Source organism: Hakea prostrata, chromosome 3 (genome assembly GCF_041222555.1).
Source record: "Hakea prostrata isolate BN-2017 chromosome 3, UWA_Hpros_2, whole genome shotgun sequence".
Classification (NCBI taxonomy): Eukaryota; Viridiplantae; Streptophyta; class Magnoliopsida; order Proteales; family Proteaceae; genus Hakea; species Hakea prostrata.
In genome coordinates, this window is record NC_142602.1 from 32,869,772 (window position 1) to 32,885,328 (window position 15,557).

Here is a 15,557-nt window from a genome sequence, read left to right on the forward strand (position 1 = left end):
AACTAACTCTTCTTGACTTAGTCAAAAGAGTCTTCTGAGAAATGCTAGAGTTGGATATTTTTCCCAAGTGTGGCACTTCTCCAACGAATAAATGAACCTGCCCAAGAGGGAGGTGTCTCTCTCAAATGAGGCCCTCGGGACCTTCTTCAGGGATGAGGTGAGCCATCCCACATGGGAGGTGTCTCTCCCGAATGAGGCCCTCGGGACCTTCTTCAAGGAAGAAATCAGATAACCAAGAGAGGTGTATTTGTCCCGAGTGAGGCACTCGGGACCCTTTATGAGGGAAGAGATGCATCAACCCGAGGGAGGTGCATCTCTCCCGAGGGGGGGTGCATCTCTCCCGAGGGGGGTGCCTCTCTCCCGAGGGGGGAAGATCGGGACCATATTTCCCCACAACATATATATATATATATATATATATATATATATATATATATATATTTGGCTACAGGGTGGCTTTTATGCATATAGGCGAGGTGGGGGGAGGGGTTTGGAACTGTTACATATACTGTTGAACCCATGACCTTTTCACTAAGAGGTGTTGATCGTTACCAACTGAGTCAACCTTGGGTGGTGTTCCCAAATAATATTTTTTGGTCGAAAATCTCAGATAACATTTGGGTGAAACTGTGAAAGAAAAACAATAACCAAATTAACTGTATTGACTTTGCAGAAACCAACAGGAATCAGTGTTTTGGGGCTTATCAGATTGGATTTTTGCAGGTTCAAACTATCCAGAAATTCTTCCACAAATCTCATGTACTCAGTAGGTCTTGATTTTTTCCCCCTACCATGTGGGAAAGATCACTATGGCAGGTTGAATTTGCTCATTTCAGTTCATTATTGCGCTATATGAAGCAAATATTGTTTATAACACCAATTTTGGTTCTCAACAGAAGTCCTAATATGCCAGGAGCTAAAAGTTGATTATGACTACTCTCTTTATTTTTTATTGTATGAGAGAGAAGAGAGCGACTTAAACAATCATTAATGGAGCATCATTGATGGAGCCTTTATTTTTTAATGTTGGAAGCAAATGGTCCAAACCAAGAAAGATCAATAAAGCTGAAGTATATAAATCACTAAGCATAAACCTTTGGTCTATGAAAACTGTTACAACCTAGAGGAATGAAACCTAGGTCTATGAAGAGCATCCAAATAATATGACATATATAATTCAAGTACAACTCTATATACACTAGTTTTGTCTATGATAGTAGAAGTTTCCGTATTTTGAAGTCACTGCGGGTGGTCTTTTTGACCGTATTTGCTCCATTAAGAAATTCTTTGTACCATGTTGCAGATAATTTTGGTATTCTCTCCATTGTATTATACTGTACATAATGAATCCCAAATCGTAAAGTATATCCACTTGTCCATTCAAAGTTATCAAGTAGAGACCATATGAAGTAGCCTCTCACATCAGCTCCATTTCTGCAAATATGGGCAAGTACATAGAAAAGATTAAAGAGAGATCCTCGGAGATGTCTGATAATATATATTCATGTTAATGCAACTAACATACCTCATTGCCTTAGTTAAGAAAGCCAAATAACCACTTAGACATTCAACTCTCTTTTTATCATGGAGTAAGTCTTCCGTAGGAACATTTGAGTTGCTTCCTTCAGCATAACCTACAAACAAGGTTTGTTATTAGGTTGTAAAAATCTATATAAAAATGCATATATTCTTGGAAATAAGTAGTATGTGAAAATAGAATCAAAAGGTTAATACACCAATTGTGGTTGAATCTAGATAAGGTCCTACATTCATACTTAATCGGGTCTCATTATAAAAATGGGATCCTTCCCATAAAGCATGCTTATCTGATATGTTTTCTCATATAGAAATGGTGAACTACGAGTCTATAAACAGAAAGAATTGAAAACCGATGCGACAATGAGGGAGAAAAGATTGGTAACTGGTCCTATGTGGTGAATGGATCTTGCTCCTAGACATGAGGTTACACAAAAACACTGTGGCTCAACATTAGGAGTTATCACCTTCCCATGGGAGCACAATGGTCATTTGCAGTTCCGTGTCCAAGTACAAGGGTTATGCACCAGACTGAGTAAGGCATGTTCATTGTTTTGCATTTGAATTATTAAAAACATAGGACTAATCACTTTAGCCTCATACCATTTTCAGTGATGAACATTGGGGTGTTGTTATATCTTTCTTTCAAGTACATAACCATGTTCTCCATACCATAAGGAACCACATACATGTCTTTCATTGCCATCTGGAACAGGAAAAAATCATCGACGTTGATTAGTGAATTTATCAAATAACAAGCAGAGATCCATTGCCATTCAAAACTTGATGAACATAGGTAGGTTAAACTGTTATGATTATTACATTTACTACTTATCTTCACTTACCGGATCTCCTATAGGACTACCATCTCTTACTCCTGTAGGGTTCACAAATCCAGTTATTTGTGAAGCATCAGAGTTGCATTTAGAGAACAAGCAATCTTGTGCATAGAGGGTTGTATAATGGTTAACTCCAATGAAGTCTAATTTGCTACTCTTTAACTTCTCCTTGTCTTCCAATGAGAATGTTGGTAGCAATGGACCCAAGATTTCACTCATTTCATTAGGATATTCACCATACATTATGGGATCCAAAACCCTGTGGAGGATAAATCATGTAAATAATAGTGTATAAGAAAATAATTAATGACTTGACATGCTTTATTTTTTTAATTTGTTTGTACCATTCTTGGCATTTCTGTATAGTTTCTGCAAACGATGCATATATAAGCACATCATCCTATTGGATGCATACATGAAGTTTAGAATTTGTTACCATGCATTAAAGAAAGCAATTGCCCGTTCTGCTGCTTGGTGATCTGCTTTAGTATCTCTAAGTGGTTCATACCACAATGCATGTATAACTATCCCAATCATACCTCCTTGCTTAAGCTGTTTGAAAAGTGAATAGAAGTATAAATAATCTCTCCTATGAAATTACTAAAGAAAACTGATTTGTGAAAAGTAGCTAATTAATTAATTTTCTATTTGAAAATCACTTGATCCTACCTGATATTTTCTCCTGTAGATGTCTACTGCAGTGGCATGTGATAATATCATGTTGTGTGCAGCAACAAAGGGTTCTTGAGCTGGGTTCCCATATTGACAACCATTAATTGAAGGTTTCGTGCAATGGTTTGGTGGGATATCTCCAATGATATAGCCAAGTTTTGCAACAAGGTTTGGTTCATTTATGGTTACCCAGTATTTCACTCTGTCGCCAAAAGCTTTGAAACATACTTCCGCAAAATACCCAAAATCTTGCCTGTGTGGGTAATGAAATTGTATTAGATAATCTAAATAAGTAGTTAACTATTAGATAGAAAACATTAGGATTATCATCTACTTATTTTCGATTACAGTCTTAACTAAATTTGATGAAAGCTGGTCTGAGAGTAATTTTCATTAAACACTTAAATTGTCAAATAATTTGTAATCTCATTCTTTTTTTATGTTCCTGGTGTAATGCATCTGAATCTTTCTTCAAGTAGAAGTAAAAACTACATCTTCACAATAAATATGTTTGTAAACAAATCTGTAAAGTTCTATAAATATGTTTGTAAGAATGTTAGTCAGGCACTTCTAAAAGTTCTAAAATGAAATTAAATACTTACTGTATTTCTGGGCTCAACCATGATCCATAACGATCTTCAAGTTCTTGAGGTATATCAACGTGGTGCAATGTCACAAAAGGTTCTATACCTGGTTTGATGGCAAAGATAAAAATATTAACTCACATAGTAAACCTTTACGTATGAATATATAGAACCATTTAATGTATGATGATGCACTGTTATTTATTATATTCTAAATTACATGTCTTCGTATTTCTAAAATCATTAGTTATAACAGAATTTAAGTAAAAAATTACCATGTACTAGGAGGGAATTTATTAAGTTGTTGTAGAATTCGATTCCCACTTGATTAACTTCTCCAAATCTACCTTCTGCATTAAGACAAATTTTAAAGCATAAATCTTATGTGACATCTCAACTTATTTTATTGTTAAAACTATCAGGATTTCTCTGTTGTTACTTACTTGGTAGGATTCTGGACCATGAAATGGAAAATCTATAAGAATTTACGCCAAGGGAATGCATCAATTCTACATCTTCCTGTTTGACACAAATCATTCCACATAAAGGCATTGAAAAAAAATGGAGTTTCAAAGACAAAGAAGACTGAAAAATGGAGAGTAGATTAGCCCTGATCATATATGAACAACAATCTTCCTCTCCATCTGAATTTTTGTTTAGAAGATATCGTGAAGTTTGATGGTACCTTGTAACGGTGGTAGTGATCATCAGCAACATCTCCATTGCCTCCACCCTTGATTTTTCCTTTAAAGCAAGCCCAGATAAATTGTTTTTAGATAATGCAGAAAACTTCTGTCAATCATATAAGGAACTGAAATTTATGCAATGAAGCTTGAATCTTTCATTCTCTTTATTTTTCTATATTAAAAATTGTCATTCTTTTATTTTTTTAATTGGCGCTGATAAAAACATCGAAGTTTTAAAAACTTCTGATTACAATGGTGGAAGAGATTATAAACATTGGATTTCTAAAATACCATATATTGCAATCTAAAAGGCACTTGATAGATACCCTTGCAATAGAAAACAAAGATGGCCTCTAGAGAAGCTAAAATACTAAGATTACTTACTAAAACGAAAAAGAAAAAGAAAAAGAAAAAGAAAGACAGAAAGGTCAAAATTTTGAAACCTACCAGGTTGATGAGTAAACACATCCCAATTATTGAGGCTTTTGTTACCTTCTAAGTAGGCACCCTCAATCTGAAAATGGTACATAAAAATATAAGTCAAGAGATTAACTTGATAATACAAAATAAAAAGTTTCAATTGGTGGAAATAATCTATATTTAAGTGAAGCTTTGTATTATTCATGTTAACCTCATTAACTAATCTCCCCATTTACCAAAAATATAAAAAGATATATAATATCTATTTTTAGGGGTTAAAAAAAATCTGCTTATTGAATCATATACATATAACATAAGTAAAAGATATTAAGACAATGTTAATTAACATGCATGAATATTAATTAGTGAACCAGACTTCAAGATGCTTCTTGAGGCAATACAAAGAAGAAAAAAGAAAAAGAAAGGGTACCACTATAATCTAATATGTAATAGCAAACAAGAGTACTATTTTAATAGTTTCCATCTATTTTATACACAACTACAACTCTCATAACATACTCCTTTTCTCAATTAAACTTAACTTTGTGGTCATTATCTTATTGGAAGCGTTTGCATAATATCTCCATAGATATATTTGTGTGTCAGTTATATATTCACTTCTCTTTTTTATGAATCCCAAAAGCTAGTTTGTTTTTGTAGTAGTTAAATATTTATATTGAATGATTTTTACCAGTATTTTTCTTTGAAACTTTTTCTTTCGTCCTTGCATCAATTATTGTATAAATTACCTTTGTAGTAAAGAACTTCCAAGAAGAATAAGACAAGAGACAAGAAACTTAACCATGAAGTGATACCTAACAACCAAGAGCTAATGAGGTCAAGACTTCTTGTAATGTGTTCACCAAAGCTAATGAGCTCAAGACTTCTTATACTATGTTCACCTACTTGGTGAACACAAGATTCACTCTTTATGAAACAAATCCTCAGAAGAAAAAACTAGCTATTCCGTAAGAAATGTCAGTAGCCAACTTAAAACAAAAACAATAAACAAGTAAAATAAAAATATCCTCGATCTTCTAATTCTCTATTCTAAATCTAATTTCTTGGCCAAAAACTACACATTGTTGGGAATGGTTACGTCACCTGATAGGCAGATGTTGCAGTTCCAAAAAGAAAGGTTCGAGGAAACTGGCTTCGATGTAGGTCACAACTGGAAAAACTGATGAGTTGAGTGAAGCAAACAAGAACTGCAAATAAAAACTTCTTCATCATCATATCCACCATCTTGCAAAGCTTTTGTATGGTTGTATAAACTGCAAGGCCAACCACCTTCTTTCCTCTCTAGCTTAAGTTTTGTTGTATAAGCTATAAGTTTAGCTCTTGCACCTTCTGTTCTCTGTAACTAATTAAACTTTGTTTTGTGGTTTAAACTGGGAGGACTTGTCTCTAACTCTGTAAACTGCTACGCTTTATATAGAGGCTACTGTCCAAAAACAGATTTTTTTTTTATTTTTTTATATTTCGTACACATAATGTCTTATTTTAATGGTTTTCAATTCTGTCATGCAGTTGGTCACTTTTGTTCAATTAGATCTCTCTGGGTAATGCCATGAAGCATGCATTCACACTGATTCTTACTGTTTTTAATTAAGCACATGAATCATGCCACTTTTTTGTTTCGATCTGTGATGTGTGTGGGTAGTTTTCTCAAGAAATTTTCTTGTTACCCGGCTAACACCAATGTAAATTAACCCTAAAGGATAATTTTGAAACTACAAAATCTTAGATGGTTATTTACAAAAGAAAAACAACAAATTCCATCCCATTGGCTACTATGTTGATAGTAGAAACATTCTTGCTACTTGAAAGCTTAATAACCAGACCTTTCTTGGCTTAGACTTGTTCTTCATAAAGCTTTTAGGGTTTCATTAAATCTCTTAATTGCTTGAGAAGTGAGAAATGCTACCCAAGATATGATGTTAATTGATGTAGGTGTGGAGGAAAGGACTTTGTTGGTTTGTCCCAAGCCCTTGGAAAACTGATGTCTGTGCGTTCTTTTTATTTTATCATCATTAAACCATTCACAAGGCTTATAACTATGGAAAACTGTATCTGGGTTTCAATAATATAGAAGGCTTACGCTCACACAGTTGTACAACAAGAAAAACTAATTTGTCAATTAAATTAAAATATAATAATATATTTTTTATTATAAACAAAACAAAATTTTTCTTTTGTTTGTTGGCATCAATTATACACTTTTTTAGTCAAAAAAATTGATCTTTGGCATTAGCCATTTTTAGTCAAAAGATTTGACCGTTTCACAATTTTCAGAAGAATTTTTTTAGATTAAATTATTAAATTTGAACTTCCCAAATTTTGGATGTATAATTTCTTGATTACGTGCTAGGGCTGTTATATTTTTCTCTCATGGTTAAAGGGACAAGTTAGAACAAAAAAATCATGAATTTTATATTAATGATTTTGACTAAAATAAGAATTATCAAAAAATGTTTTTCTTTTTTTTTTTTTTAATAAAGAAGCTACAATAAGTATTTTTGGAAAACTGATGTCTGCTTTTTTTTTATAATCATCAAACCATACAAGGCTTACGTGCTTAGAAAACTGTATTTGGGTTTCAATACAGAGAGCTTACGACTGCATAATTGTGCAACAAGAAAAGCTATTTGCCAATTGAATTAATATATATGATACTATATTTTGTCTGCTTCCCACAAATCAAAAGATTTCTTTCATTTATACACTTCTGTGGTAATACAATTTGATCGTTAGGCATTATTCCTTTTGGGTCAAAAATTTGACCATGTCACAAGTTTAAGAAGGATTTTTTTTAGATTAAGTTATTAAATTTGAAATTCGTAAAAAGGGTAATCCTTTATCATACTTAATAGTCAAAAAATTTTGGATATATAATTTCATGATTACGTGCTATGATTGTTATATTTTCGTTGGTTGGTAAAGATGATAAGTTAGGTTATTCAAGAAAGAGATGAATTTTTATATTAATAATTTGACTAATAGGGATTATGAAAGCAACCTACAAATTTTTTTTTCTGGCCAAGAACCTACAAGTGTTTCTGTGAACCTGAAAGAAAAATGAAAGAGTTGAGATTTGAGGGTGGTTCGACTCACTTGACTCCTATTAGATCTCTAGTTTGTTTTTGATAGAATACTAAAACCTACAAGTTTTTTTGTGAATCCAAAAGACAAATGAATTATTCTGTTCTTGTTTGGGGTGTCAAAAGAAAAGGCTTTTTTCTATTATTGGCATTATTATTATCTAAATTCAAATCTTTTGCATTTAGCCTGTTTCCAGTTTGTCCAACCACTAGATGGATGCCGGGTGGATGGATTATCTAAATTCAAATCTTTTTATATTATTGCATTTATGCACGTGTTCAAATCCGATGATTACAATTAAATCCATCAACCTGTTGTCCATCCAATGGTGGAGGTTGAAAGAAAACCAGTCGCACAAGGGGCTTGACGCAAAGGAACAATGTGCTTATCACCTTCTATCCAAAAGATTTGACTTTAAATTGAGAATTATGACTTTTATACATAGGGATGGAGTTAACTTATATATAAGGACAAAGCCTCGACGCAAGGAGGTTTGAACTCTTGACCTATTATTTATCAAGTTGTCCACTAAGCCAAACCCCGTAAGACAGATTTGACATTTTCATGAATTAAAGCTCTAAAAGAAAAAATCAATCTCTAGCTTTTAAGAAAGCTTACAAAAACAAGCCTCATTATAAAGTCCACTTAATTGTGCCACAAGAAAGAATGATATAGCAATTGGATTAATAAATAACAATGTTTATTGCCTCTTTTCCTGCAACTTGAAGAGATTAGGCATAATTCCCTCGTGGTTCAAAGGTTTTATTTTAACATAACTAATATTCACTTTCTGTTTTTTGGGTAGAAATTAATATTGACATTTTTAGGTCAAAAGAATTGACATTGTCATGAATTTTTATTTATTTATTATTTTTTTCTGATTTTTATGATGGGGTTATTTATTATTGTCATATTTTCTTGGTTGGCTAAGATGTTGCTGGGTCAGTTAGGCAACTCAAGAGAGGATGAAATATGTATTGATGATTTTGGTCACATTTTAAACCATATTCAAGGAAAAACAATCAAACTATACAATGAAAGATAGGATACACAAGAATGGTTCCAATTCACTTCGATCATAGTCAGGTAGGAGAAACAATTTAAAAGACCAGTTTAAAATGCAAAAAGACCTACACGAAATTTGTGAATCCAAAGGGACAATAATTCTATAGCATAAGAATGAGATTAGCACAATAGGAAACTCTCTCTAATGGATTTTGATTGAGTCAGATTTAGGAAACTTCCTCCAATGGATTTTGACTGAATCTGATTTGATTTTGAATTTGAAGATTCAAAATTTGAATTTAAACATTCAAATTTTGTATTATTCCCAATATGCCCCCTCAAGTGAATTGGCTGCCGGTAGACGGTGAGCTTGGTGCGTAAGTTCTTGAATCTTGGCGTGGGGAGGCCCTTTGTAAACACATACACCAATTGGTCTTAGCGCACAATGAGTTTCTTATATGCCACCTGGTCTCAAACAAAGTGGGGAATCTATTTCAATGTGTTTGGTACGCACATGAAAGAGGGGATAAGCAGCTAGGTAAGTCACACCAATGTTGTCACAGTATAAAACTAGGGTGGGAACTAGAAATCCTAGCTCTAATAATAGCTGCTTGAGCCAAATTAGTTCAATGGCTGCATTGGTGACTCCCTTGTACTCAATTTCAGTGGATGATCAGGCTATTGTCTAATGTTTCTTCTAACTCCATGATATGAGGTTGTCACCCAAAAATATACAATACCTTCTTGCATAATGCCTATCATGTGGGTAACCAGCCCAATTTGCATCAGTATAGGCAGTAAGGGTACACTTATCTTGATAGTATCTTTCAAATAGCGTAGAATTCGCTTAACTGCCGACCAACGATCAAGTGTTGGAGTACTATACATAAATTGGCAACCCTTATTTATTGAGTATGCAATGTTTGATTTGGTGAGGGTGAGGTATTGCAATGCTCCAACAATACTAGGATAAAGAGCAGGGCCTTTAAAGGTAGAGCTAGTTCCTTTCTCTAGGCTTGTGGATGAGCATGGAGTTGGCATTGGTTTAGCATTATCCATGTGAACTCGTTTTAATAGATCTACCACATACTTTGTTTGAGACAAGTATAAGCCATTGGAGTTTCAAATTGCCTCAATCCCAAGGAAGTAATTCAATTCTCCTAGATCTTTGATTGCAAATTCCATGCCTAGAGCTTGAATCAAACCTTGTACTTGACTTGGGCTGCTTCTTGTGATTATGATATCATTTACATAAGCAAGTAGATAGATAGTGCTAGTTCTTGTAATGTTGAGAAATAAGGAAATATCTGATTGGGAGGCCTTGAAACCAATTTGATGGAGATAACTGCTAAGTCTATTATTCCAAGCCTTAAGAGCCTATTTCAACCCACAAAGTGCTTTTTCAAGTAACAAACATGATTAGGGTATCTAGGGTCTACAAACCCTTGTGGTGGCACCATATAAACATCTTCTTGTAAATCTCCATTGAAGAAGGCATTTTGCATGTCCAATTGATGAAGAATCCTGCCTTTAGAGATAGAATAGAGACAATAGAGATTACAAGTCACATTGTTGTAGGTTTTACAACAGGACTGAAAATGTCAAAGAAGTCAATGCCCTCTCTTTGGTGAAAGCCTTTCGTGACTATTCGGGCTTATAGCAGGCTAGAATTCCATCTAGGTTGCATTTAATATGGTAAAACCATTTATTACCAACTAGATTCATTGTTGGTTTGTATGGAATCAAATGCCAAGTGCCAATACGAGGGAGTGCATCAAACTCGCCTCCCATTGCCTCATGTGCGGTCTTTAGATGCTTCAGCGTAGGCTGAAGGTGCAGTTTCAAATGATGGGTTTAGGGCCAAGAAAGTTGTTGGAAGGGGGTATCTCATGGTTAAGAGAGATAATTTGGACACTGGTTTGCTGATTCCAGCTTTTGAACGGGTTACCATAGGATGGTGGTTGGAGTTTGATGAATGGTGGGCTAGGTTTGTGGGCTAAGGTTGGTTGGATTTGGTAGCTGGAATTGGTTGGTGTATGGGAACCAACGTATGGTCAAATGATGGGTCTAGTTATGGACTAGATGAATGCTCTACTATAGGGGAAATGTTTGACAATGGGTTTTGTCACACCCCACCTGACGGTATCAGATCTGGCCTGACAACCCATAGATCTGATCCACAACCACAAGATCAGATTACACTATCAGTAATAAATAAAGCACAAAATGCCACGATCAAGAACAAAGAAATAAACAATTCATCAATTAATAATAAAATAATGCTCAAAATCCCAAGATGAATACTAAAGGAGTATCTGAAAAAGAGTATGTAAGAGGAAGCAAAGAAAATAGTTTAATTCTATTTTACATTCATTTTATCCCAAACCATTCCATAAGCCAACCAACCCACCTAACTTGGCAAACAAATGTATACATACTCCCAATCAGGGCCACTATGTTCTCATAAGTTGTAACAATCCCGTATTTCTAACATGGGATCCGTTTTGCAAGTCAAATAACCCGAAGGTCAAGCCGGAATAAGTTGTGGAGTATTCGGATTGAAGTCCATTATCCATATCCTAAGTCCATGGATTTGGATGAAGAACCTGCTTTACTGGGAAAATGGATTTCTAGTCAAAGTCATGAGGTGTTTGAAGATGTCCAAAATTAAGGTAAGTTGGGAGGTTGATGTATGCCATGATTTGTGCTCATCCAAATATTGCCCAAGCAGGGGAGTATTGAGCAAGTATATGTCCAAGCCAAGGAAAAAGCATTGGATGGCAATGAAGTGTGTGTTTCATTATCTTCGTGGTACATATGTTCTTGAGTTATGCTATGAAGGCATGAAGAGCTCCAAGGGACAACCATCATTAGAGCTACAATGCTTTGTGGATGCTAATTGGGGAGGTAACATTGATAGTAAAAGATTTACTAGTAGATATGTTGTTTCCTTATTTGGCAGAGCTGTCAGTTGGATGAGCAAGAGGCAAAGCACAGTTGCCTTATCTACTATAGAGGCAGAGTACATGGTGTTGACACATGTTGTCAAGGAAGTGATTTGGCTGCGTAGGTTGTGTAAAGAGCTTGGTTTTACAGAAGGTGGAGTGACAATTGGGTGTGATAGCCAGAGTGCAATATTCTTGGCCAAAAACCCAGGTTTTCACGCAAGGACCAATCATATCAGCATACAATATAATTTTATTAGAGAAAAGATAAAACAATATATTGGTTGTGATGTTGGAGAAAATTGACACAAAAGTAAATAGTATTGATTTTCTTACCAAGGCAGTGAGTTCTAAGTTGAATGGTGTACAACTTTGGGTTTGAGGAAGCATGTGAAGCATTCAACAAGTGGGAGATTGTTGAGTATGGTTCATGATTCACATTGTGTTGCCGACGGACACAAGGGTCCCACTCTATGGCTTAGGGTTTCTAAGTCTATATATCTATATATATATATATATATATATATATGTAAAATCCGTATCTCCTTCTTCCTTGTTTTCTATCCAATTGTGTGTGATTGATCGCTCTAATCCTAACACCTAGGTACTTCTACGGTTAATTTAGGCATGATGCTTGAGTGTGTGCAAAATTACAAGTGTGATGAGTGTTCTAAGTGCATTCGGTTGAGATAGATTGAAAAGGGTTTTTGGATGGAGGAGATAGAACATCCATGAATTTTTGTAGGAGAGAGAAACTCATGGAGATGGATGGAATTTGCAGCCTTCAGGGTGGTGGGGGGGGGGGGGGGAGCAGGTCTCCTATGCAGGGATTGTAGGGAAGGGTTCGGTTTCCTGTTGATGATATCCCAAAGCCAATTTCGGCAGGGAAGTATAGGTGTGTGGTGATTCCATAGGCCGATTATGAGGTGCAGCTGAACCAATTTAAATTTGCCCTCATCGAAAGATTTGATTTCAGGAAAATTGCCATGGATGTGGTATAGAAGAAGATGGAAAGCATGGAAAAGGGGGAGCCACTATCAGTCTACATCCCATAGGGCAAGGGTTTGTCATATTTTAATTTGCTTCTAAGGGAGATATGGTAGATGTCTAGCAATGTGGTCATTGCAAGAAAGGTTCGCAATTTATTTGGTTTCAATGATGGAGGCCAGGTTTTAAAATCAATGTGGTGCAACTCATGGTAGTAAATCTGAGTAGTAGCTAATTGGCTTCCATCCGAAACTTCCATCTTAGTAAGTGCTCTAGTAAGAGCACTTTTTTTTCCTTCTCTTTGTTGGAGCTTATGCAACTCGACTATATCTTGATGGGATTAACTCTGTATAACTACTTAAATATATGGGGGGCTTCACCCCTAGCTCCAAAACATATTAAAACACCTCACTTCATACTATGAGGTGTTGGTTTTTGCCAAATCAACCAACCCATGAGCCCTTGTTTTAGGGTTTCAATTGGTTGGGGATGAACACACAACCAAGATGAATATATATATATATAATTATATACAAGAAGGTTAACTTAATGTAGTATGGTGTATGGTGCATGGTGCATGGTGCTAAGCTTATCTTGAGGGGATTAACTTTGTATAACTTAATTTAGGCATGATGCATGAGTGTGTGCTAAATTACAAGTGTGATGAGTGTTCTAAGTGCATTTGTTGAGATGGTATGACAAGGGTTTTTGGATGGAGGAGAGAGAATATCCACAAATTTTGCAGGAGAGAGAAACTAATGGGGATGGATGGAATTTGCAGCCTCTAAAGGGGTTTTTTTTTTTTTTGGGGGGGGGGGGGGGGGGGGAGTGAGAGATCTGCCCAACTCAGGGAGGGAGAAGCAAGTCTCCTATGCTAGGATTGTAGGGAAGGGTTCGGTTGCCTCTTTGATGATCTTCTAGAGCCAATTCCAGTAGGAAAGTATAGGCTTGTTGTGAATCCACAAGGCGATTATAAGATGTAGCTAAATCAATTTAAAATTTCCCTCATCAAAAGGATGTGGTATGCAATGAGGTGCAAGCCTGGAAAAGGGGGAGCCATTGTCAGTCTATGTTCCATAGGGAAGGGGTTTGTCATATTTCAATTTGCTTCTGAGGAACATATGTGGATGTCTGGTGATGTGGTCCTTGCAGGAATGGTTCACAATTTATATGGTCTCAATGCTGGGGCCAGATTTTAAAATCAATGCATCGCAACTCATCGTAACAAATATGAGTTGTAGCTGCACCTCAACTATATCCTGAGGTGATTAACCTTAAATAACTACCTACATATACGGGGGGCTTCAACCCTAGCTCCAAAGCAAATTTGAATGCCTCACTTCATACTATAAGGTATTGGTTTTTGCCAAGTCAACCAACCCAAGAGCACTTGTTTCAGGGTTTCAATCAATTAGGAACCAACACACAAAAACCTAGATGGAAAAAAAAAAAACCCAAATAATTATATACAAGAAGGTTAACTTAATGTAGTATGGTGCGTGGTGCTAATGCTTACATCCTATGAGAGAGTCGTAGATTTCTACATTAGACTTGGAAAACTCTCCATAGCTCTCTCTCACTCTCAAAACTCTCCATAAATCTCTCTCTCTTATATAAAATTGGGGTCAGAGACCCAAAGCTAAGATAAAGGAATTAAAGAATTGCATAACCAGAAACATCCGCATAAAGGATCTTCACTGACCCAGAAGGCGATCCAGAAATAATGTCAAGGAGGACATGATTGATTCTGATTTGCACGTATGAACTTAGCAAAATCTGATATCTTCAACTTTACCCTGGTTCCAGCCGACCTCAGGCCACCTGAACCAGTGTGAAATGCACGTTAAGCAGAGCTTAACCGAGTCCTCCCCACCTTTGGAATTAATTTGATATCTTCAACTAACCCTCCCCTGCATTGCAAACCTTTGAAGAAGGTCCATCAGACTTGACATCGCCCCTTGGCTGTTAATGGATGAGGGGAGATTAGCATTTCATCCTCAAATTAATAAACAATGGAAAGATTTTATGAAATTATTCTTCCACCTTTAATCTAATCCGGCCATATTTCTAAAGTTGAGCCATACATGTGAGTGAAGGAGGGAATCCAAAATGAGAATTTAATAAGAATTTGAAACATACAATTAAATGAAGAAGAACAGAAAAGATTGAGAGACAATGAGCCTCAACAGTCAAGGAAACAATGGATGAACTTTCTTAGATTTCTTGAGCTTCTTGAGTTTTCAATTCTAGGGTTAAGGTCTTCTTGATTGGGAATCATAATCTCTGTCGCGGGATACATGCAAAAAAATTCTTTAATAATTTTTCGGTCATAATGGTGGTAGGTTAACATTGAAATGATGGGACAGCAAGTAAGGATTTTGTCATTTTTTTTAATGATGACAATTATGTATTGTAGTGAATTGATGATGTTTGGTTTGATGATTAGGTTTTCTGTCGGATATTTGACAATGTTGCTTTAGTGGTTGCTTGGGCTATTACTTTTTATAATTTTAATTTAATGTGATGATACAATATTGTTTATCTTAATGATGCTTGGTTTATTTCGAATATTTGTTAATTATTTTATTTTGTAATTGAATGGATATAAAGGTCTGTTTGGTTACTTGAGTCGGAAGATTTCAAAAATCTAGAGATTTCAAATCTATGGAGTCATAGTTCATAAAATTAATTGTTTGGTTAGCTTGAATCTTTGGAATGAAATTTGTAGTTTCATCCTAAAAAAAACATTTATGGAGTTATGGTTCAAATGTTTTAACGCTT

At 35.3% G+C, this 15,557-nt stretch overlaps 1 protein-coding gene across 1 annotated transcript; it reads right to left on the reverse strand.

The window, feature by feature from the left end:
- Nucleotides 1-1,093: 1,093 nt before the first annotated feature.
- Nucleotides 1,094-6,123, reverse strand: LOC149022122 (beta-glucosidase 18-like). Its single transcript, XM_089147240.1, has 12 exons — nucleotides 5,842-6,123; nucleotides 4,765-4,831; nucleotides 4,317-4,375; nucleotides 4,075-4,150; nucleotides 3,907-3,981; nucleotides 3,650-3,737; nucleotides 3,045-3,300; nucleotides 2,812-2,927; nucleotides 2,382-2,634; nucleotides 2,140-2,242; nucleotides 1,526-1,634; nucleotides 1,094-1,434 (listed from the first exon to the last, which is right to left on the reverse strand). The coding sequence occupies exons 1-12, from the start codon at nucleotides 5,980-5,982 to the stop codon at nucleotides 1,209-1,211; spliced, it is 1,569 nt and encodes a 522-aa protein (XP_089003366.1). The 5' UTR covers nucleotides 5,983-6,123; the 3' UTR covers nucleotides 1,094-1,208.
- Nucleotides 6,124-15,557: the final 9,434 nt, after the last annotated feature.

What these genes read in the sequence shown, in the direction of transcription:
- LOC149022122 (XM_089147240.1), bottom strand. Translation starts at nt 5,982, where the DNA reads ATGGTGGATATGATGATGAAGAAGTTTTTATTTGCAGTTCTTGTTTGC. An exon ending in ATTGCTTTCTTTAATGCATG is followed by an intron (nt 2,635 to 2,811) that starts GTAACAAATTCT and finishes TATCCTCCACAG; the next exon opens with GGTTTTGGATCCCATAATGT. An exon ending in GTAGTCCTATAGGAGATCCG is followed by an intron (nt 2,243 to 2,381) that starts GTAAGTGAAGAT and finishes TTCCTGTTCCAG; the next exon opens with ATGGCAATGAAAGACATGTA.